This window comes from Xylocopa sonorina, chromosome 14 (genome assembly GCF_050948175.1).
Source record: "Xylocopa sonorina isolate GNS202 chromosome 14, iyXylSono1_principal, whole genome shotgun sequence".
Taxonomy (NCBI): Eukaryota; Metazoa; Arthropoda; class Insecta; order Hymenoptera; family Apidae; genus Xylocopa; species Xylocopa sonorina.
In genome coordinates, this window is record NC_135206.1 from 1,752,763 (window position 1) to 1,778,825 (window position 26,063).

The 26,063-nt window shown below is 30.9% G+C and overlaps 1 protein-coding gene and 1 pseudogene across 1 annotated transcript in view; both read right to left on the minus strand.

The window, feature by feature from the left end:
* Positions 1-24,715, minus strand: part of Nompa (no mechanoreceptor potential A) — a 51,737-nt gene extending 27,022 nt beyond the window's left edge. The window contains exons 1-13 of the mRNA XM_076906760.1: positions 24,633-24,715; positions 22,530-22,615; positions 21,218-21,479; positions 19,628-19,757; positions 19,394-19,545; positions 17,126-17,401; positions 10,511-10,822; positions 8,784-8,879; positions 6,745-6,928; positions 6,133-6,696; positions 3,593-4,161; positions 3,142-3,320; positions 1,504-1,652 (exon numbers count right to left, since the gene is read on the minus strand). Coding sequence (XP_076762875.1) covers positions 1,504-1,652; positions 3,142-3,320; positions 3,593-4,161; positions 6,133-6,696; positions 6,745-6,928; positions 8,784-8,879; positions 10,511-10,822; positions 17,126-17,401; positions 19,394-19,545; positions 19,628-19,757; positions 21,218-21,479; positions 22,530-22,615; positions 24,633-24,711 — 3,038 coding nt within the window. The 5' untranslated portion in view covers positions 24,712-24,715. The remainder of the gene's footprint in view (positions 1-1,503; positions 1,653-3,141; positions 3,321-3,592; positions 4,162-6,132; positions 6,697-6,744; positions 6,929-8,783; positions 8,880-10,510; positions 10,823-17,125; positions 17,402-19,393; positions 19,546-19,627; positions 19,758-21,217; positions 21,480-22,529; positions 22,616-24,632) is intronic.
* A 294-nt stretch (positions 24,716-25,009) lies between these two features.
* Positions 25,010-25,803, minus strand: LOC143430485 (cytochrome c oxidase subunit 2 pseudogene; annotated as a pseudogene).
* Positions 25,804-26,063: the final 260 nt, after the last annotated feature.

Below are 26,063 nucleotides of genomic sequence, written 5' to 3' on the forward strand. Positions count from 1 at the left end.
AATTTATTCCTTATTTAATAACTTTAGGCTAATAGCCAAATAACAATTGGCGGCTTAAACTTGATGAATGCTATTCAAGAGAGTATCTTTAATAACATACGTCAAGGTGAAGAAAATCAAGTTTGAGAGCTTTTTGTAAGTTCAATCTTCATACCTATTAGAAATCACAAGTTACCCAAATTCCACTTTACCCCTATTAGAAGTCACAAGTTATCTAAATTCCACTATGCGACTATTGGAAGTCACAAGTTACTCAAATTCTACTATAAGCCTATTAGAAGTCACAAGTTACTCAAATTCCATTATACATCTACTAGAAGTTATAAGTTACCCAAATTCCACCTACTCCTACTAGAAATCTCAAGTTATCCAAATCTTACTACATCCCTATTAGAAGTCACAAGTTACCAAAATCCCACTATACTTCTGCTAGAAATCACAAGTTACCCAAATTTCGCTTATTCCTACTAGAAATCATAAGTTATCCAAATTCTACTTTACGCTTATTAGAAGTCACTAGTTATCCAAATTCTACTATATGCCTATTAGATGCCTCGAGTTACCCAAATTCCACCTACTCCTACTAGAAGTCACAAGTTATCCAAATCTTACTATATCCCTATTAGAAGTCACAAGTTACCAAAATCCCACTATACTTTTGCTAGAAATCACAAGTTACCCAAATTTCGCTTATTCCTACTAGAAATCATAAGTTATCCAAATTCTACTTTACGCTTATTAGAAGTCACTAGTTATCCAAATTCTACTATATGCCTATTAGATGCCTCGAGTTACCCAAATTCCACCTACTCCTACTAGAAGTCACAAGTTATCCAAATCTTACTATATCCCTATTAGAAGTCACAAGTTACCAAAATCCCACTATACTTCTGCTAGAAATCACAAGTTACCCAAATTTCGCTTATTCCTACTATAAATCATAAGTTATCCAAATTCTACTTTACGCTTATTAGAAGTCACTAGTTATCCAAATTCTACTATATGCCTATTGGAAGTTACAAGTTACCCAAATTTCACTTATTCCTACTAAAAGTCACAAGTTACCCAAATTCCACTATATGCCTATTAGATGTCTCAAGTTACCCAAATTCCACTATACGCCTATTAGAAGTCACAAGTTACTCAAATTCTACCGTATGCCTATTAGAAATTACAAGTTACCCAAATTCCACTTATGACTTCTAATGCACATGAAGACTGAACTTAAAAAAAAACTCCCACACCCAATTTTCTTCATCTTGATACATATTGATTCCACTCATTCCACTAGTTTCAGATCGCTAAACCTGAACTGGTCTTCGACAACAGCGAAATTCGCAGAGTACTACAAGCAAGTAAGTAACATAGGTATATCAAGTGTGCCTGCACCGGGGTTAACGATAATCGAATGCGATGCATCCCGCATTCTACACCCGATAACAGATCGGATTGACTTCAATTAGATGTACCAGGTGCAAGACACGGTCTCTCAATCGATATGACCTGGCATACCCGGCACCGATGTAGCCGGACGTGACGACAGCTTCGCCAGGGCCTCGAAATAGGCAGGTCAGATTGAAGCGTTTGTCTCTGCCCGTTTGCACGTAGTCCGAGAATTGCACCACGACGATGTTCGTCATTGTGTCGTCATACTGCAATCATTTAACAAACTCAGTCGCTGTCCACTATTGGTGAGCCTTAAACTGTAACAATATTTTATTAGAAAAAGAGAGATCCATCATCGTTCGAGTAACAATGTTTATGTTTCAGAAATTCGTTCGTTCTGCACTTATTTAGAATTTACTTCAAGCCTTACTAAATTGCATTAGAATACACTTGCGCTCTATTGGTGAGCCTTAAACTGTAGCAATATTTTATTATAAAAAGGGAGATACATCATCGTTCGAGCAACAATGTTTATGTTTCAGAAATTTGTTTGTTCTGCACTTATTTAGAACTTACTTCAAGCCTTACTAAATTGCATTAGAATACACTTGTGTTCTATTGGTGAGCCTTAAACTGTAACAATTTTTTATTATAAAAAGAGAGATCCATCATCGTTCGAGCAACAATGTTTATGTTTCAAAAATTCGTTCGTTCTGCACTTATTTAGAACTTACTTTAAGCTATACTAAATTCCATTCGAATACACTTGGGCTCTATTGGCGAGCCTTAAACTGTAACAATGTTTTATTATAAAAAGAGAGAGCAACAAGCTCCAGAAATTCAGAAATTGAGAATGAGAGAGCAACGAGTTTCAGAAATTCTTTCGTTCTGCACTTATTTAGAACTTACTTCAAGCCTTACTAAATTCCATTCGAATACACTTGTGCTCTATTGGTGAGCCTTAAACTGTAACAATGTTTTATTATAAAAAGAGAGATCCATCATCGTTCGAGCAACAATGTTTATGTTTCAGAAATTTGTTCGTTCTGCACTTATTTAGAACTTCCTTCAAGCTATTCTAAATTCCATTCGAATACACTTGGGCTCTATTGGCGAGCCTTAAACTGTAACAATGTTTTATTAGAAAAAGAGAGAGCAACAAGCTTCAGAAATTCAGAAATTGAGAGTGAGAGAGCAACAAGCTTCAGAAATTCAGAAATTGAGAGTGAGAGAGCAACGAATTTCAGAAATTCTTTCCTTCTGCACTTATTTAGAACTTATTTCAAGCCTTACTAAATTCCATTCGAATACACTTGTGCTCTATTGGCGAGCTTTAAACTGTAACAATGTTTTATTATAAAAAGAGAGAGCAACAAGCTTCAGAAATTCAGAAATTGAGAGTGAGAGAGCAACGAATTTCAGAAATTCTTTCGTTCTGCACTTATTTAGAACTTACTTTAAGCCTTGCTAAATTCCATTCGAATACATTTGTGCTCAGTAATTGGTGATACTGCATGAAAAAATAAGTGGAGAATGTGGAATAACAATTTTCGACTTGACCATGTCATGAAAAGAACGACGACCACCAAGTGCCACCTACGTAAGCAGTCATTTCACTTGACTCCCACACTTCCACGTAAACTACGGATTCTCTTGTTCAGACTTAGTTTAAGCAAAGTTGTTGTTGTTACCCGATTTCTCAGCTCAGAATCGAGGTACTTCTAGAAAGAGTTAGCCTCGAACTGAATGTCTTACCCGTTGTGTGCCACACTCTGGATAACCTTGAGGTCCACTGATACGAAGCACGTTTACAGTTCCACCATTCCCGCGGAAGAAGCATCGATCGTAATAGCCATAAGTGTAAATGCGGCCGATGAAGCCTTCCGGTGTCCTCAAAGTGAACTCCATCCCGTCCTCGCTACACACCTGACTCACTGAAACGACCACAATCATAATTCACGAGTGGCTCTGCTCGATCACCCCGCGACCAATTCGCGAAGGAGATGATCATCGAACGGAGAGCAAAACGAGGTCTCACGAGACAAACATACGGTTTATTTAATTTGTATTCAGTCTGAGTGACAATCTTCCATACAATAATTGAAGGTTTTTTTTTATCAATAACGGGTATAATACGGCTCGATTCTATAAAAGTCCTGCCAAGTGACCCACGTAGCCGGCGTCCAAGGCCTCCAACGACGCTTACCGTCGAGGCATTCGGCATCTGGCCCTTGCCTGCCATTGTTCCTCTCGTAGAAGTCGTAATCGGAGCCTGTATCGTAGTACACTGGATTGCCCATGTCCATGTCCCTGGAATCTCGATCGCTTAGCTCGCAATTGTCCCTCTCAGCGCCATATGGAGCCGCGTACGGTCGATAGTTGAACGATCTGCAGACGAAGTCCCTGGCGTCCGCGCACTCCCTCTCGCATTGGGCCAGAGAAGAAGCAGTCGTGTATCGTCTGACGAACGGTTTGCGCACCCTCGTGTGAGGGCCCACTTGGCGGAAGTTGTCCTGCTCGTCGCATTTCGATACTAGAGGGGGTCTACCGATTATTGGGCCACCGCTGGTACCGAATGGTCGCGCGTTGTAGACGCCACCCTCGCCTATGTAGCCTCCACCGACTATTCCACCCTCGTTGGCGAAGCCATTGTAGCCCAATGGTCGTGTGGGTGCTGCCATGCCGTAGTGGGTGCGGTCTGGGTGCGTTTGGGGTACGTATATGTCGTCCACTGGGTAAGTTGGTGGGTATCCTCCGTGCGATGGGGGTGGGTACCTGAGAATTAATGAAAAATGATGAAGTTCAAGGTATTGTAAGGTATTGTACGTATGTAGAACAATTGGATGTAAGTTTTTATTAAGCAATAAAGTGTTTATCGTTTGTAAAGAGATAAGTATGGTGGCTGGTTTATAAGTATTGGGTTTTTTGATGTAGGTAAGTAGAGTCTATTGGTCGTATTTATCTGCTATGAGTTGGTAGGGCAATGAGCTTTTGTTTTTACTGTATAGATGAAGATTTAGTTAGTTTTCTGCGATGCATGGATAATTCAGTATTTCCTTGTGGCGATCAAGTCACGAGTAACCTTGTTAGACCCCTACAGCACGAGTAAAATTGTAAACACCCCCTTACAAATTTGTAGAAAGTTCAGAATTTCGTTACAATATTCTCTTATGGTGATTAAGTCAAGAGTAACCTTGTCAGACCCCTACAGCACACTCTATTTAGAATCATAAATAACCTTAAATGAGTAAAATTGTAAACACTCCCCTAGAAATTTGTGAAAGTTCAAGATTTCACTATAATATTCTCTAATGACGATTAAGTCATGAGTAACTTTGTTACAACCCCACAGCACATTCTATTTAGAGTACACTTGTTAGATTGTTAGTTGTTTGTTATTTAGAGTACATTTGTTATACACCTATAGCACACTTTAAATAGAATATGCTGTAGGGGTCTGCAAAGTTACTAGTGACTCAATCGCCATCAAAGAATATTGTAACGAAATACTGAACTTTGTACAAATTTTTAGAGGGGTATTTATAATTTTAACAATCAGATGCGTTAATTATTCGAACTGGTTGGATATATCAATGAACGAGTAGTGACAAATTATGAGATACCACTTGCAGGTGATTCAAAGGATACATTCATGAAACTCTTTATTTCCCTTAACCCGTCCTCATAGTTTGCACTAGAAGTTTAGAACCAATATAGATTGCAGTTGAAATAAGTTTATAGCCGTTCCAGTTAGGAATTATTAGAAAGGCTGGTCTGTAAATGCCATTTCAATACTACATCTGTGACTTAATATTATTAGATTTTGTGAAGTTCCATGTTTTCTTTAAAATAAAACTTTATCACCCAGTACAAGACCTGGTGAACTGGTTAAGCTCGCCAATATTCTTCTAATGCTACCAGTAAACTGCCCAAGAAGACATAACAGAGGGCATTTGGGTCTAGTCTATTTCACCTGCTCGAGACGAACAGGAAATACCATAAATCAAACCCCAAATATCTACGTGTGTACTACCATACTCATTCAAACCCAACATTAAAATTTAATAGAATTCAGAATACTGCATTAATTTCCTTAAACTTACCGATTAGGGTACAGGAAATATCATAAACCAGACCCCAAATACCTACATACTACTATACTCATTCGAACCCAACACTAAAATTTAACAGAATTTAGAATACCTCATTAATTTCCTTAAACTTACTGATTAGGGTACAGGAAATACCACAAACCAAACCCCAAATACCTACACACTACTATACTGATTCGAACTGAACATTAAAATGTAACAGAATTCAGAATACCTCGTTAATTTCCTTAAACTTACCAATTAGGGTACAGGAAATACCATAAACCAAACCCCAAATACCTTCACACTATTATACTCATTCAAACCTAACAATAAAATTTAACAGAATTCAGAATACTGCATTAATTTCCTTAAACCTACTGTTTAGGATATAGGAAATACCACAAACCACACCCCAAATACCTACACATTACTATACTAATGCCTACACACTATTATACTTATTCGAATCCAACATTAAAATTTGACAGAATTCGGAATACCTCATTAATTTCCTTAAACTTAACGATTAGGGTACAGATCTTTCCACAGAAATACCTACACACAGTAGTGTATATGTATAGTAATACTCATTCGAACCCAACACTAAAATTTAACAGAATTCAGAATACCTCATTAATCTCCTTAAACTTACCGATTAGGGTACAGATCTTTCTCAGGATACCTCTCGCTGATAGGATACCGATCGACGTGAGGTCTAGCAGCCCCTACACTTGAAGGATATCGATCCAAGGGATCTTCTGGGACAGGATACCGATCGATGGAATTAGGATATCGATCACGATCAACTGGATATCGACCTGGAGCAGCTGGGTATCGACCACCAATTCCACTAGGATATCTGGTATGCGTTGTTGGATATACGTCTATCCCTGGATCAGGAATGGGATATCTGTCAGGATGAACAGGACGACGATCACTGCCTCTGATTGGAAATCGATCAGAAATTGGGTATCTATCCGAGGATGGATATCGATCGCCTATTGGATAGCGATCACTGATGGGATAGCGATCGATGGGGTCTGGAAATATGTCTCCAGGTGTTTCGATTGGATATTGTCCACTTGTGGGATACCTTTCAGGGTATCTGTCGCTTGGAAAACGATCTGGGTATTTGTCAGGATATCTGTCTGGGTATTTATCAGGGTATCTGTCTGGATATTTGTCAGGATATCTGTCTGGATATTTATCAGGATACCTGTCTGGATATTTATCAGGATATCTGTCTGGATATTTGTCAGGATACCTGTCTGGATATTTGTCAGGATATCTGTCTGGATATTTGTCAGGATATCTGTCTGGATATTTGTCAGGATATCTGTCTGGATAGCGATCTGGATAACGATCTGGATATCGATCTGGATGACGGTCTGGGTATCGAGCTGGCTTCACACTGCTGCTGTATCCCTTGTCGTAATCCTCTGGATAGCCTGTAAAGGTGTGTAATGAGATTATAAATTTGGGATGGATTGTTTTTTTAATTATGATCGATCTATGGAGACGAGTGGAGCTGTGTCGATAATCGTATTGTAAGAGTTCTTGTGGATTAACTGGTGTTACTGCGTCGTCACCAGATGGACTGGCGTTTATTTTAATTTTTGTAAGCTAGCTTTCTTACAGGAAATATATATTTCTTTCTTTGTCGTTGATATACTTTTTCTTTTTTATTTAATAGATACACGTTGCAAGCTTTAAAATGGAATGGAGACGCAAGTGTAATTGGTTGTTGCAAAGCTTTATTGGTGTAATTGATATCCAAACTGCTAGAAAAATATTAGTGACTGCAATGTTTCTAAATTGAAGGCTCTATTGGACTCTCTATGGCAGAGAGTTGCAAAGTTTTATTGGTGTAATTGACATTCAAATTGCTAGAAAAATATTAGTGACTGCAATGTTTCTGAATTGAAGGCTCTATTGGACTTTCTATGGCAGAGTTGTAAAGCTTTATTGGTGTAATTGATATCCAAACTGCTAGAAAAATATTAGTGACTACAAAGTTTCTAAATTAAAGGCTCTAATGGACTCTCTATGACAGAGGATAAAATTGATTTAATTAATCTTGTTGAATAAAATTGATTAATTAAATTTGTTCCATCATAGTTTTTCGAGAAATGCATGTTTTTATTGCTGAGAGACGTTAGCAATTTTTGAGCAATATTTTAACACTAATTTCTATTGCTAACGACTTGAAAGAAGCCCAGTGCAAAGAGTTAATGTTTATAGTAACAATTCTCTTCATAACACAAAGAAATAAGAGAAATCCAGTTCTTTAATTATCGAAATACGTTTTCAAAGAGTTAATAAATTCGTAGATCAGTTGCTAGCGAAAAAGAAATCACAGAACAATGATACCAGTTCATCTTTAAGGATCGACGAGCGGTAACAAGTCGCAGCCAATGTTTCCACTCGTAGTAATTAACTAAGTTCGAGTTTCGTCCATCATGCCCATTGTCTCGTCTCGTTAGATCGATGTTTCTATCGCGATGTTTGCTCGTTAACGATTTTCGTGTTATGCTCGTGACTAAGATGAGTAGAAGTGCTTCTAGCAAAATCGAATGACCCTTTTTGTTCTTTCTCTTTTGCTTAAATCACAGGTGTGACAATTCGAGCTCCATCTAGTCATTAAGAATTTATAAAAAAGAAAGAAGAAAATTATGAAAAATATATTTATGAAAAAAGAAAATTCATTACGTTGCTTGGAATCAGCTAGAAATCAATCTATAAAATTCTTAGAGTGATACGAGTTAACTGTTTTAGTTATTTTACAAGTTTCTCGAATATTTTGAAACGATTTATACGAATTTTCTAATAAAATCGTGTGAAACGTTTGATTTTATTAACGAACATCATAAAATATTATTAATAATTGCTTCTTGGCCTTCTGTGCTCGTGTATGACTTTCCTTTTCAAGGTAATTGTTTGTAACTCTTTTCTTTTTTAGAATTCATTGATTTATGAATTTTGGCATTGGATTATTTATATTTTAAGTTATTTATTCCTTTTTTTCTATTTTTCTTTTAAGTCAAGTTATTTATTTCTTTCATATATTTTTTATTTATCTATTATTCATTATTTATATATTTTTTTTCTTATCTTTTTCTTTTCACTTTAGCCAAAGAATCGAAGAAAAAAAAGGTTTGTTGAATATCAGGTGGAAATAGAGGGTGCTGCAGCTCTGCAGCACCCATGCATGAGCTACGCCTGTTCGAATTGAACAAACAAGAATTTATTATTCTATGACAATTCAGTTCTATTGATAAAAATAATTAGAAAAAGAGAATTTACCAGGTCTACCCAGAGAAGGTCTGCCAAAATTCGTGTCTTGTCCCAAAGGGTCTGGCCTGTACCCAGGATTGTCCCTGTCCCCTTCCAAGTACTGATCTGTTTATCGTGAAGAAACTTTGCGTGAACATGTATCATTAATTACTTGAGCTGGAAAAAGTATTTATTACAGTTATTCTGCAACTTTGGATCGACGAAGATTATAAGAAGGAAGCTTGGTTGATCGCAATGCAGAGGACGAGGATGAAGATGACTTTTTATGGAAATTGAATAAGTCTGTTACCACTGCGTTGTACTTGATGGAACCATAGATCGCAGAATGCCTAAGTTATTAAACTGTTATTTGTTTCATAAACTAAATAAAAATAATATTAAAAATAAAATAATATATAATTAAATAGAAATAAAAACGATTTTATTTATAATAAAATATTATTATAAGATATTCATTTATAATAAAATATTTTTAATTTACTTATAATAAATTTATTTATGATAAATTAATAATGTTTTATTATATTTATGTTTATTATACTAATTATATTAATGTTGTTTTAATAATGTTTTATTTTATTTATAATAAAACATTATTAATTTATTATACATAAATTTATTATAAGTAAATTAATAATATTATATTATAAATGAATATTTTATAATAATATACTTTATAATAATATTTTATTATAAATAAAATCGTTTCTATTTTTATTTAATTATATATTATTTTATTTTTAATACTATTTTTATTTAATTTATGAAACAAATAACAGTTTGTTATTGTTATTTAAAATAAAATATTATAAATAATATTTGAATATTATTTATAATAAAATCGGTATATAATAATCGATATATATATATAATAACCGTATATAATAAAATCAAGCATATTGCAGTGTTATATAAAACGAAATTTAGATAACATATTATCTAGGAAGTCACTGGGTAGAATATAATGTAAGACATGTTTGAAGAACCTTCATCGATCCAGAGATGCGATCGTATTTACTATCTATTCCTTCAGGTAAATAGAAACTTTGCTGTGCTGCGAAAATGATCGTCTTTCTAATTACAGAACCAAGATTATGGTACGAATACAACTAACTAGCTATTTTTTAGGATTTTTAAATATTATTTAGCTTTTCCTTTATTACTTGAATTTTTCTAAGTGCCAGAATTGGGGCTTTAAAGGTTGTTTTCGAATTTGTAGCGGTTCGCACCTTTTACTGCTAAAACTTTGTTAGAAATATTGCTAAAACCTTGCTATAAATAATTGTAAAACTTTAATAGAAAAAATTCTAAAACTTTTCTCTAAACAATCTTAAAACTTTGCTATAAACAATCCGAAAGCATTACTCTAATACATTAACATGCACTGCCAGACGTTAAATTAGACCGTTTTTACTCTTAGCGCCAAGATTTCATTTTTCAAGTTTATGCTTATACCATGATGAATCGCAATCAATTTTTTGTAACACAAAGTTCGAGACATCTGGTAAGTTGTACATAGACGCTTACTACAAAATACTTCATAAGTTGGCAATTTTTATACAAAAACGCCTACTACGAGACACCTCATAAATTGGCAATTTTGATACATAAACGTTCACCACAAAATACCTCGTAAGTTGGTAGTTTTGATACATAAACGTTTACCACAAAATACCTGATAAGCTGGCAATGAATGGATAAAAAACTAAAATGCTTCAAGATATATCCACACTCACGCATAAGATTCTCATAGTAATCGTAATCCGCATCGTAGATGATTCTGTGGCCATCGCGTTGGTTGAACCGACTCAGTCGGCAAGTATGGTAGTGTTCCGAGTAGACGGCGCTGCGGCACTGGAAGCTGGTTTGTCGAAGACACTCGTCGAGGCACTCGCTTAAGCTGCGTCCTGTTATCTCCGAGTGAAATTCGCCGCTCAGACGAGAATTTCGGTAGCGTTGGAATGCAGTGTCCGGTCGTCGTCCATCGGAGAAGAGATGCGAGGACGAGCTGCTGTCCGGGTATTCGGAACCACGTGCTATGGGCGGATCTACGCTTCGTAAGTAGGTATTGGCAAAGTGTTGCGTACCATTGTGTATTGTAATTGTTTATTTGTAATTGTTGTTTCGTTCTTACAGAGATTTTTACCACCTATTTATTATTCTAATTCTCCAATCCTAAAACTATGTTCTAAATAATTCCAAAACTTTGCTTCTAAATAATCCGAAAACTGTACTATAACCAATCCCAAAACATTAGTCTACATAATTCTAAAATTTCGCTAGAAATAATTCTAAAACTTTATTATAAAAGATTCTAAAACTGTGTTCTAAGTAACCCTAAAGTTTTGCTCTAAATAATCCTAAGACTTTGCAATAAATAATTTAAAATTTCGCTAGAAATAACCCTAAAACTTTACTATAAATAATTCTAAAACTTTGCTCTAAATGATCCTAAAACAATTCTTTGCTATAAACAACCCTAAAGCTTTGTTCTAAATAACCCTAAAATTTTGCTCTAAATAATCCCAAAACTTTGCTAGAAATAATCGTAAAACTTTTCTCTAAATAATTTTAAAACTTTACCATAAAAGATCCTACAACTTTGCTACAAATAATACAATAGGATCCTTCCGCAGGATCCTTCTATGATGTCTCTTTCAAAGTTACGAAATTATTTGAATTGTACTATGCACGATGGACAACGAAAATATTAGTTAATGGATGGCAAATTTTGCAACTCTAGCGAGAAATTTAGACTGGTTAAGAGTTGCGTACCACTGTGTATTGTAATTGATTGTTTCGTTCTTACAGAGATTTCTACCACCTATTTATTATTCTAATTCTCCAATCCTAAAACTATGTTCTAAATAATTCCAAAACTTTGCTTCTAAATAATCCTAAAACCATACTATAACCAATCCCAAAACATTAGTCTACATAATTCTAAAATTTCGCTAGAAATAATTCTAAAACTTTATTATAAAAGATTCTAAAACTGTTTTCTAAGTAACCCTAAAGTTTTGCTCTAAATAATCCTAAGACTTTGCAATAAATAATTTAAAATTTCGCTAGAAATAACCCTAAAACTTTACTATAAATAATTCTAAAACTTTGCTCTAAATGATCCTAAAACAATTCTTTGCTATAAACAACCCTAAAGCTTTGTTCTAAATAACCCTAAAATTTTGCTCTAAATAATCCCAAAACTTTGCTAGAAATAATCGTAAAACTTTTCTCTAAATAATTTTAAAACTTTACCATAAAAGATCCTACAACTTTGCTACAAATAATACAATAGGATCCTTCCGCAGGATCCTTCTATGATGTCTCTTTCAAAGTTACGAAATTATTTGAATTGTACTATGCACGATGGACAACGAAAATATTAGTTAATGGATGGCAAATTTTGCAACTCTAGCGAGAAATTTAGACTGGTTAAGAGTTGCGTACCACTGTGTATTGTAATTGATTGTTTCGTTCTTACAGAGATTTCTACCACCTATTTATTATTCTAATTCTCCAATCCTAAAACTATGTTCTAAATAATTCCAAAACTTTGCTTCTAAATAATCCTAAAACTGTACTATAACCAATCCCAAAACATTAGTCTACATAATTCTAAAATTTCGCTAGAAATAATTCTAAAACTTTATTATAAAAGATTCTAAAACTGTGTTCTAAGTAACCCTAAAGTTTTGCTCTAAATAATCCTAAGACTTTGCAATAAATAATTTAAAATTTCGCTAGAAATAACCCTAAAACTTTACTATAAATAATTCTAAAACTTTGCTCTAAATGATCCTAAAACAATTCTTTGCTATAAACAACCCTAAAGCTTTGTTCTAAATAACCCTAAAATTTTGCTCTAAATAATCCCAAAACTTTGCTAGAAATAATCGTAAAACTTTTCTCTAAATAATTTTAAAACTTTACCATAAAAGATCCTAAAACTTTGCTACAAATAATACAATAGGATCCTTCTATGATGTCTCTTTCAAAGTTACGAAATTATTCGAATTGTACTATGCACGATGGACAACGAAAATATTAGTTAATGGATGGCAAATTTTGCAACTCTAGCGAGAAATTTAGACTGGCAAAGAGTTGCGTACCACTGTGTATTGTAATTGATTGTTTCGTTCTTACAGTGATTTTTACCACCTATTTATTATTCTAATTCTCCAATCCTAAAACTATGTTCTAAATAATTCCAAAACTTTGCTTCTAAATAATCCTAAAACTGTACTATAACCAATCCCAAAACATTAGTCTACATAATTCTAAAATTTCGCTAGAAATAATTCTAAAACTTTATTATAAAAGATTCTAAAACTGTGTTCTAAGTAACCCTAAAGTTTTGCTCTAAATAATCCTAAGACTTTGCAATAAATAATTTAAAATTTCGCTAGAAATAACCCTAAAACTTTACTATAAATAATTCTAAAACTTTGCTCTAAATGATCCTAAAACAATTCCAATCCTAAAACAATTCTTTGCTATAAACAACCCTAAAGTTTTGTTCTAAATAACCCTAAAATTTTGCTCTAAATAATCCCAAAACTTTGCTAGAAATAATCGTAAAACTTTTCTCTAAATAATTTTAAAACTTTACCATAAAAGATCCTAAAACTTTGCTACAAATAATACAATAGGATCCTTCTATGATGTCTCTTTCAAAGTTACGAAATTATTCGAATTGTACTATGCACGATGGACAACGAAAATATTAGTTAATGGATGGCAAATTTTGCAACTCTAGCGAGAAATTTAGACTGGCAAAGAGTTGCGTACCACTGTGTATTGTAATTGATTGTTTCGTTCTTACAGTGATTTTTACCACCTATTTATTATTCTAATTCTCCAATCCTAAAACTATGTTCTAAATAATTCCAAAACTTTGCTTCTAAATAATCCTAAAACTGTACTATAACCAATCCCAAAACATTAGTCTACATAATTCTAAAATTTCGCTAGAAATAATTCTAAAACTTTATTATAAAAGATTCTAAAACTGTGTTCTAAGTAACCCTAAAGTTTTGCTCTAAATAATCCTAAGACTTTGCAATAAATAATTTAAAATTTCGCTAGAAATAACCCTAAAACTTTACTATAAATAATTCTAAAACTTTGCTCTAAATGATCCTAAAACAATTCCAATCCTAAAACAATTCTTTGCTATAAACAACCCTAAAGTTTTGTTCTAAATAACCCTAAAATTTTGCTCTAAATAATCCCAAAACTTTGCTAGAAATAATCGTAAAACTTTTCTCTAAATAATTTTAAAACTTTACCATAAAAGATCCTAAAACTTTGCTACAAATAATACAATAGGATCCTTCTATGATGTCTCTTTCAAAGTTACGAAATTATTCGAATTGTACTATGCACGATGGACAACGAAAATATTAGTTAATGGATGGCAAATTTTGCAACTCTAGCGAGAAATTTAGACTGGCAAAGAGTTGCGTACCACTGTGTATTGTAATTGATTGTTTCGTTCTTACAGTGATTTTTACCACCTATTTATTATTCTAATTCTCCGATCCTAAAACTACGTTCTAAATAATTCCAAAACTTTGCTTCTAAATAATCCTAAAACTATACTATAACCAATCCCAAAACATTAGTCTACATAATTCTAAAATTTCGCTAGAAATAATTCTAAAACTTTATTATAAAAGATTCTAAAACTGTGTTCTAAGTAACCCTAAAGTTTTGCTCTAAATAATCCTAAGACTTTGCAATAAATAATTTACAATTTCGCTAGAAATAACCCTAAAACTTTACTATAAATAATTCTAAAACTTTGCTCTAAATGATCCTAAAACAATTCCAATCCTAAAACAATTCTTTGCTATAAACAACCCTAAAGTTTTGTTCTAAATAACCCTAAAATTTTGCTCTAAATAATCCCAAAACTTTGCTAGAAATAATCGTAAAACTTTTCTCTAAATAATTTTAAAACTTTACCATAAAAGATTCTAAAACTTTGCTACAAATAATACAATAGGATCCTTCCGCAGGATCCTTCTATGATGTCTCTTTCAAAGTTACGAAATTATTTGAATTGTACTATGCACGATGGACAACGAAAATATTAGTTAATGGATGGCAAATTTTGCAACTCTAGCGAGAAATTTAGACTGGCAAAGAGTTGCGTACCACTGTGTACTGTAATTGATTGTTTCGTTCTCACAGAGATTTTTACCACCTATTTATTATTCTAATTCTTCAGTCCTAAAACTATGTTCTAAATAATCCCAAAACTTTGCTCTAAATAATCCTAAAACTATACTATAACCACAACACATATATACAATACCACAACATTAGTCTACATAATTCTAAAACTTCGCACTAAATAATCCTAAAACTTTGCTATAAATAATTCTAAAATTTCGCTAGAAATAATCCTAAAACTTTGTAAAAAAATAATCGTAAAACTTTGTTCTAAATAACCCTAAAACTTTACTCTAAATGATCCCAAATCTTTGCTAGAAATAATCGTAATACTTTCCTCTAAATAATTTTAAAACTTTACCATGAAAGATCCTAAAACTTTGCTACAAATAACTCAATAGCCCCACGCGTAACCCTAACGGATCCTTCCGCAGGATCCTTCTATGATGTCTCTTTCAAATTTACAAAATTATTCGAATTGTACTATGCATGATGGATAGCGTTTCACCACCATTAGTCGTTCGCAGTGATCACCTTGTTTCAACATCTACTATTAACTTTTAAAATTTGTTTCTGGAATCAAGATTGAACACTGTTTAGATTGGTGATGGCGAACAATATTTCGACGTCGACTTTTATTTTTTCCTTCTCATTTGGAAGTATTGTAAAAGCAGAAGAAAATCAAATCTTTTTGTAGAGAATTTTTAAAATGCGAGATAAACTATCAACTATCACGTTTTTCTTCTAATAAATTTTTATATTATTGATATCCTTTTTATTTACTTCCATCTCCTCTTCCAAGTGATTTAGTGACACACAAACTGATATTTAAAAAGAACTGATGAGCAAAATTTGACCTAATTCTTAAAAAGGTTTTGCCATCCTGACTTAAATCAATTAAAATGGCTGTATGTAATTCTAAGGACATTTAAAGCAAACTTTCAAACTTATTGGCTTGTTGTTGTTATTGCTTGCGATAACTAATAACTCGAAGTGCATTAATTAAGAAAATGTATAGAAATTAATATTTGCTATTAACAGATTGTCTGACTAAAATACAGTTGATCAGCAATGGTAGAATAAAATGAGGCCCATTAAATTATATTGTATTGCATTATAAATAGTTAAAACTGGTATTAACAGATTGTTCTTTTTGATTTGCTATTAACAGATTGTCTAGTGAAAATACAGTTGATTAGCAATGGTAGAATAAAATGGACCCCAATAAATTGTATTGTATTGCATTATAAATAGTTAAAATTGGAAATATTAATTAAGAAAATTAAGAAAAATAAAAAATAGTTGATTAGCAATGGTAGCATACAATGGGACTTAATAAATCGTGTTGTATTGCACTATAAAAAATAAAAGTTAAAAATATAGTGCATTTCGTTGTATATGAAAAATAAATGGTTAAAATTGGAAATATTAATTAAGAAAATGTATAGAAATTAATATTTGCCATTAACAAATTGTGATTTGGTAAAAATACAGTTAATTATGGTCAATGGTGGCATAGAATGGAACTTAATAAATCATACTGCATTGTCTTATAAAAAATTAAAATTGGAAATGTAATGCGTTTCAAAAATTGAAAATATTAATTAAGGAAATGTGTAGAAATTAATATTTGCTATTAACAAATTCTCTGGTAAAAATACAGTTGATTAGCAATGGTGGCATAGAATGAGACTTAATAAATCATGCTGCATTGCCTTATAAAAAATAAAAATTGCAAATATAAAGCGTTTCAAAAATTGGAAATATTAGTTAAGAAAATGTGTAGAAATTAATATTTGCTATTAACGAATTCTCTGGTAAAAATACAGTTGATTAGCAATGGTGGCATAGAATGAGACTTAATAAATCATGCTGCATTGCCTTATAAAAAATAAAAATTGCAAATATAAAGCGTTTCAAAAATTGGAAATATTAATTAACAAAGTGTATAGAAATTAATATTTGCCATTAACAGATTGTGATTTGGTAAAAATACAATTAATTACGTTCAATGGTCGCATAGAATGGGACTTAATAAATCGTATATTGCACTATAAAAAATAAAAATTAAAAATATAGTGCTTATATAAAATTCATATTTCTGTCTCATTATAGAAAAAAGAAAAAAATAGTAAAAAAAACAACTCGCATACGTAGTACAGCATACTTACGATTGTCTAAACAAACTAAATCATAAAAATGATGGCTGGGGCTGCTGCTGATTCCGATGTCGTCCTTCTGAGAAACAGAGTCCTCCTCGGAAATGACGCATTGTCGCGTTTGATCGTCGAACTCTACACTTCGACAGAAGTACTTCTCGGCTCTGAGACAGAGGGCTTGACACTCGTCGAGGGTCAGATTCGTGTAAATGTCGACTTCAAACGGCCCGCGTAGACGCTTGTTTTCCTCTTTCACGAATACCGCCAAACCGTCGCAACGACGTTCCGCTGTGAGATTAAACAAATTTCTATTTCTTCTGTTGATAATGAATAATTGGTAATTTGTTAAAATTAAAGGGAAAAATGAAACGATCATTTTTTATAATATATATTAAAAAATTTCTATTTCTTCTGTTGATTATGAATAATTGGTGAATTATCAAACTTGAGAAAAAAAATGAAACAGTCGCCTCCCGTAATATACATATATTAAACAATTTTTTTTTTCCTTTGGATTACGAATAATTACTGAATTATTAAATATTTTATTAAATTATTGAGGAAAAATGGTCACATTTTGTAATATATATTAATAAATTTTGTTGATTGTAATATTGTATATTAATAATGTAATATACATTAATTTGTTAATGTATATCTTGTAATATATATTAACAAATTCATGTTGATTGCGAATAATTGGTAAGTTATCAAACTTGAGAAAAAAAAAAGAAACTATTGCCTTTTACAATATACATATACTAAAACATTTTTTTCTGTCGATTACGAACAATTAGTGAATTATTAAAAGTAAGGAAAAAAATGAAACGAACACTTTTTGTAATATGTATATTGAAAAATTTCTATTTCTTCTGTTGATTATGAATAATTGGAGAATTATCAAACTTGAGAAAAAAAAGAAACAGTCGGTTTCCGTAATGTAGACTAAAATGTTTCTATTTTTTTCTGTCGATTGCGGATAGTTAAAACGGTAAATTAGCAAAATTAAGGGAAAAGATGGTCACCTTTTGTAATATATATCAACAAATTTTGTCGATTGTAGTAAATGTTAACAATGTATGTATATTGATTTGTTAATATATATTAACAAATGCTGCAAATGATGTTAATATATATTAAAAAAAGATACGCTCACTTTTCATAATATTTACAAAAAAAATTAAACAAACTTCTATTTCTTTTCTGTTGATTATGAATAATTGGAGAATTATCAAACTTGAGAAAAAGAAAGAAAGGGATAAGTAGTGAATTATTGGAATTGATGAAAAAGATGGTCACATTTACGAATAATTAGTGAATTATCAAAGTTGAGAAAAATATGAAACAGTCGCCTTCCGTAATATACATATATTAAAACATTTTTGTTTTTTCCTCTGAATTACGAATAATTACTCAATTGCTAAAATTGAGGAAAAATGGTCACATTTTGTAATATATATTAACAAATTTTGTTGATTGTAACATATATTAATAATGTAACATACATTAATTTGTTAATATATATCTTGTAATATTGTATATTAACAAATGTTGTCAATTACAAGTAATTGGTAAGTTGTTAAAATTAAGGAAAAATAATGAAACAATTACTTTTTGTAATATATATTAAAAAATTACTACTTTTTTCTGTCGATTGCGAATAATTAGTAAACTATTAAAATTAAGGAAAAATATGAAACAGTCGCCTTTTGTAATATACATATATTAAAAAACTGTTATTCTTTTTATCGATTACGAATAATTGATAAATTATCAAAATTAAGAAAAGAAAGAAACGGTCATATTTTGTAATGTATATTGACAAATTTTTATTTTTTTCTGTCAATTAGGAATAATCAGTGAATTATCAAAATTAAGGAAAAAATAAAACAGTTATCTTTTGTAATATATATTAAAAAGTTTATATTTTTTGAAGGAAGAAGTTTATATTTTTTTTATATTGAGTGAAGAAAAAAAATAGTTGCCTTTCGTAATATATGTATATTAAAAAATTTCTACTCTTTCTGTCGATTACGACAGTAGTAGAGAGTAAGAGTAAATGACCAAAATTAAGGAAAAAAAAAATGATCACCTTTTGTACACATGTAAATAACATTTTGTAGATTCAGTGTATGTATTGAGATTGTTTGAAAATTTTAAGAAAAATTGCAAACACATAAAAAGATTAATATTAAACAGTTCCAGGGCAATAAAAAAAAAAAATAAAAAATTAAAAAACGCATGTATCAAAACTACAAAAAAGAAAAGAAAAATACACACCATTAAGACAAGTATTTTCAAGATAATCAGAATTGGGATCGTCTTCCAACAACTCTGGATGCGTTCTCCTCGTGAAACGACTCAAAGCACAACTTCTCAAAGCAGTATCGTATGTCGCAGACCGACAAATGAAACTAAATTCGTTCAAGCACCTTCAAAACAAAAAACGTACATCATTTAGAAATTAATTACAGCTAGTTAACTCGTTTACATTCTATTTAATCAAATTGGTACCTGTCCTCGCAGTCTGTTCTGTTGGTCGCACTGACTTCCTTTATATCCGTCAGTGGTAGCTTCAATTTCTTTCTGGGGTGTCTCTCAAATACGTAACGCCGATTAGGGCACTCTCTTTCTATCCTGTCAGCTTCACACCAAGTTATTTCAATTAAAGCGTACAATACACAAAGAAATGTGAAAAGAAAAAAAAGAAAAAGATTTTATTTTTTGAAGAGGACAGAGAAATAAATAAATATCTAATTTAATACGAAAAATTGTTGAAGAATTTTTTATGAATAGACTTCAACGAATTTTAGAGTTATATTATATTATAAATGGTTAGAATTGGGAATATTAATTAAGAAATTGTATAGAAATTAATATTTGCTATTAACAGATTGTCTGATAAAAATACAGTTGATTAGCAATGGTGGAATAAAATGGATCTCAATAAATTGTATTGTATTGCATTATGAATTGTTAAAATTGGAAATATTAATTAAGAAAATATATAGAAATTAATATTTGCTATTAACAAATTCTCTGGTAAAAATACAGTTGATTAGCAATTGTGGAATAAAATGGGACCCAACAAATTGTGTTGTATTGCATTATAAATTGTTAAAATTCCAAATATTAATTAAGAAAATGAAAAAAACTAAAAATACAGTTGATTAGCAATGGCAGAAATTATGAGGCTTAATAAATTTGCTTAATAAACAAAAAAGGCTTAATAAACATTGTTATATTGCATTATAAATGGTTAAAATTGGAAATATCAATTAATAAAATATTTAGTAATTGATATTTGCTATTAACAGATTGTGGACTGGTGAAAATACAGTTGATTAGCAATAATGGTGGCATAGAATGGGACTTAATAAATCGTGTTGCATTGCATTATAAAGAATTAAAATTGAAAATATAATGCTTTTCGTTGTATATGACAAATAAATGATTAAAATTGGAAATATTAATTAAGGAAATGTATAGAAATTAATATTTGCTATTAATTGATTGTGGATTGGAGAAAATATAGTTGATTAGCAATAGTGGCATAGAATTGGGCCCAATAAATTGTGTTGTATTGCATTATAAATGGTTAAAATTTGAAATATTAATTAAGAAACTTAAGAAAAATACAGTTGTAAAAATTGTTAATATTAATTAAGAAAATGTATAGTAGTTAATATATGCTATTAAAAGGTTGTTTGGTGAAAATATAGTCGATTAGCAGTGGTGGAATAAAATGGGTCTCAATAAATTATGTTATATTGCATTATAAATGGCTAAAATTTGAAATATTAATTAAGAAACTTAAGAAAAATAAAAATACAGTTGTAAAAACTGTAAATATTAATTAAGAAAATGTATAGAAATTAATATTTGCTATTAAAAGTTTGTTTGGTGAAAATACAGTTGATTAGCAATTGGTGGAATAAAATGAGACCCAATAAATTGTGTTATATTGCATTATAAATAATTAAAACTGAAAATATTATTTAAGAAAAGTAAAAATACAGTTGTTTAGCAATGAAATTGCTAATGTCAATTTGAATGTGAAATAATTAAAGATGATCTGAATACTAAATAATTCAATGGACTTACAACCAAGACAGACTTCCGTGAAATGAACGCTATTTGGTACCAGCATTAAATTTCCTATACCCTCTGGTTGAGCTTGTTCTCTCGTTAAATAGCAAGTACTTTCTTCGTACTCAGCAGCACCGCTGAAAGAAGCGATTCTGCTGCCAGGTTGAAAGTCAAAGCTGGTGCAAGCGTGAACTAAATTGTTCGTCGCTGTTCTATCGCGCAGACACAATTCTTGACACTTCTCGAGGACTCTAAAAGGTGGTGCTGAGTCTCGTACCTGTGATCAATTAATTAGTTACATCTTTAACGCCTAATAGTATAGCAAAAATGAATAAATTTGTTTAAACGACTCGTACTGCTAAACTTTCTTCTTCTTATATCACTTTGTTTTAATTTTAGGACACTTAAGGATATTTATATATTTGTTGGTAGAGTAATTGTGATTCTTGTTAAAGTTAGAAAGATTAGCGACAAAAGAATTATATTAATTATTTTTAAGATCAAGACAATTTTTAATTCAAGTATTTTTGAAGCTGTGAGTGGCTTTACACATTTTGCTTTAATTTTAGGACACTTTATATATTTGTTGGTAAAGTAATTGTGATTTTTATTAAAGTTAGAAAGATTAGTGGCGAAAGAATTATATTAATTATTTTTAAGGTCAAGACAAATTTTAATTCAAGTATTTTTGAAGCAGTGAGTGACTTTACTCATTTTGCTTTAATTTTAGGGCACCTTGTATATTTGTTTTTAAAAGAAGAACAATTTTAATTTAAATATTTTTTAAACTCTGAGTGATTTTACTCACTTTGTTTTAATTTTATGTACTACCTTATGTATTTGTTAGTAAATTAATTATGATGCTTGTTAAAAATTAATGAAAAAAATTTTAAAAAAGAAAAGTAGTTTTAATTTAATTATTTCTGAAACTCTCAGTGACTTCATTCACTTTGCTTTAATTTTAGATACCACCTTATACATTTTTCAGTAAATTAATTGTGATGCTTCTTAAAGATCAGTGAAAAAAATTTCTAAAAAGAAGAGCAGTTTTGATTTAATGATTTTTGAAACAATGAATAACTTCACTCGCTTTATTTTAATTTTAGACGCCATCTTACATTTATTTATTAAAATATTAGAGACTAACGAAACAATAATTATAACAACTATTTTTAAGATCAAGAAAAGTTTTAATTTAATTATTTTTGAAACTGTGAGTGACTTAAACTCTTTCCTGCTGAAAAAAATTTTTGTTCAAAGTTTTTTAAATTCCCTGAGCTAAACTGAACATTTAAAAGGCAAACGTTTCACACAAAATATTCCTTACCATATCTTCGTCGAAACCCTGAAGCTGTTGGTCCGGAAGTCTCTCATAAACGACCCGACCTAAGCCACCATTACACGTTGTTTGTCCTGAAAGCATACAATCATTAGTTATTCCCTTTTTCCTTCTTTCGTTCTCTCACAAATAAATATTATTATTTTTCTCTTCCACACAAAGATCAGTTGCTTCCTTTGGGCGCGACCAAAGACCACCAGAATAATTTTTTTTTTTACCTGCATGAGTAACACGTGTGACGATCCAATGAGATGAAGTACAATTTCTTTGAAAGATAATTGACCCATTAAAATTCATTTTGAAATATAGTATAAAGCAAAGAGAGGTTTAGTCAGGTCCACTGATTACGTAAAATGCTAATTTGCTTTGGAGATTGTCGAATGTAGTCACATTTGGCAAGCAGCTGTGCATAGCAGGAATAATATCCAAAAAGTCATTGCTTTTGTAGTCGAGTTAATTATTATTTAGCACACATACCCACTAAAGGTTTTCGTCGTCTACTTTGAATCTGATTCTTAAATAATATCCAAAAAGCCATTACTTTCGAAGTTGAGTTAATTATTATTTAGTACACATACCTACTAAAGGTTTTTATCGTCTACTTTGAATCTGAATCTTCAATAATATCCAAAAAGCCATTATTTTCGAAGTCAAGTATACTAAAGGTCTTCATCGTCTATTTTGAATCTTTTTGTCGTTGTTCTAATGATCAAGTCGAGTCGTTTTTTGGATTTATTGCTTGCTACAGCCAAGATTATGTGATGACCTTTCGACAATCGCCACCAGAGGGACAGAAACACCCACAGTTTCTCGAAAGCACACGATTTCTCATTCGTTTACATATACAGAGTAATTGGTAATTGGTAGTATAACCGAAGGCGGAGGTGATTCTACATGAAAATGTAAGTCGAAAATATAGAATAACAATTTTTCATTTGAATTTTTGTTTTCAAGAAAATCGACTTTGAATTTTTGTTGGATATGGCTGCATTTGATTACGTCTCGATATAGTGAATCTCACTTCCTCTCGCTGGTAATTGAAGAGGAAGCTATTTAGAAACAATATACATGAAAAAATAAGTTGAAAATGTAGAATAACAATTTTTTATTCGAGGCTTTGTTTTCGAGAAAATCGATTTTGAGTATCCCGATATAGTGGATCTCACTTCCTCTCGCTGGTAATTGAAGAGAAGCTATTCAGAAACAATATACATGAAAAAATAAGTTGAAAATGTAGAATAACAATTTTTTATTCGTGGCTTTGTTTTGAAGAAAATCAACTTTAAATATTTATTGGGTATTGCTGCACTTCGTCAAGTCTCGATATAGTGAATCTCACTTCCTCTCGCTGGTAATTGAAGACAAGCTATTCAGAAACAATATACATGAAAAAATAAGTTGAAAATGTAGAATAACAATTTTTTATTTGAGGCTTTGTTTTGAAGAAAATCGACTTTGAGTATCTCGATATAGTGGATCTCACTTTCTCTCGCTGGTAATTGAAGACAAGCTATTCAGAAACAATATACATGAAAAAATAAGTTGAAAATGTAGAACAACAATTTTTTATTCTAGGCTTTGTTTTCGAGAAAATCGATTTTGAATTTTTGTTGGGTATGGCTGCACTTCGTCAAGTCTCGATATAGTGAATCTCACTTCCTCTCGCTGGTAATTGAAGAAAAGCTATCCAGAAATAATATACATGAAAAAGTAAGTTGAAAATGTAGAATAACAATTTTTTATTTGAGGCTTTGTTTTGAAGAAAATCGACTTTGAGTATCTCGATATAGTGGATCTCACTTCCTCTCGCTGGTAATTGAAGTCAAGCTATTCAGAAACAATATACATGAAAAAATAAACCGGAAATGTAGAATAACAATTTTTCATTCGAGGCTTTGTTTTCGAGAAAATCGATTTTGAATTTTTCTTGGGTATGGCTGCACTTCGTCAAGTCTCGATGTAGCGGATTTCACTGTAAGCAATTGTTTCGATTGAAGTTACGTTGATAAACACTTGCAACAATGGAAACAATGTACAACGACTATTAAAAGCAAAAAAAATTTACATAATTCAAAAAGATTTCGCACTTACCATTTACGATTACCCTTAGCGTGGCAAGAATGGAAATGTACAGTGACAAATTCGATGTATTCGATTTCTTCATCTTCATTTGTTCAAGTGAATATCACAAGTAGTCATCCCAACGACGAAATTCTGAAAAAAAAGAAAATTACTAAATGAGCCGTTCAGTGCACACATCGATTAACTCCATAAAACAAAAAGTTGAGAAATGCGATTAAAAATAATATATATTGTTTTTTACAATTCCTGTTATAATATAAATTCAAATATATAATGTAGAATGCATAAATACAGATATAGCTTTCATCTAACGGTACATAAACTTAATAAGAAAGAATAGCCAAAAAAATAATCGTCAATAATGTTACAGTTTTTATGTGACTGTGTCATGAAGGAATAACTCATGAGTGGATAACATCAGTTGACGTAATAATTAATCGAATAGCTGTTTTTATAGGAATAATTACACGATTGTCTACATCTAATAATCGAAATAAATTTAATTTATCATTAATTATATATGATTCAAATTCAGTATTAATAAAATCAGAATATTCATATGATCAATATCATTGATGACCAATTGATTTGATTGAAAAGATTGGGTTTAAGATTTCATCAATATAATATAGGATTTTTAATGAAAGGAAACAAATAAGTATTAAAATAAGTATTGGAATAATTGTTCAAATAATTTCAATAGTATGATTTTTTAATAAAAATCGATTTGAGAATCAATTAGCAAATAAAATTATTAAAATTATTGTAATTAATATTATAATTATAATTATAATTATTATTATTAAATTATGAAATGAAATTAAATTGTCAGTGTAAGGAGAATTAGAATTTTGAAAAAAATATAGTTGTCAAGTTGCAATTTTTAATAAATGCTTATAAAACAATATTAATAAATCTTAAATCTAGTGCACTTATCTGCCATATTAAAATTGTGTGAAGAAAGTTTTTATTTTATTATTAATAATAATAGGATTTTCAGTAAAGAAGTGATTTAATGAGGGAAAATTTATTAGTCATTCTAAAGATTATTGATTAAATTTAAATATAATTAATCGTTTAGTAATTATCCTTTCTATAATAATAAAAATTATTATAATCAATCTATTAGTTGATATAATTGATCCAATTGATGAAATTGAATTACAAAAAAAATAAGCATCAGGATAATCTCAATAACGTCGTGGTATTCCTATTTTAGTACTATGTCTTATGTGGAGTTAATCAATTTGGCAACTGAAAAAAGTACTAATGTTAAATCCAGTCTTAAAATTTTTAAGTTTTTTATTACAGAAAAAGTTAGTTATTAGATATTTAATATTACTATATGATAGGCACAATTTCTGATATTATATGTATTGTATAATAGTAAGAAATTGTAACACCCCTTAAACACTCCTTAATGTACCAGAAATAGGTAAA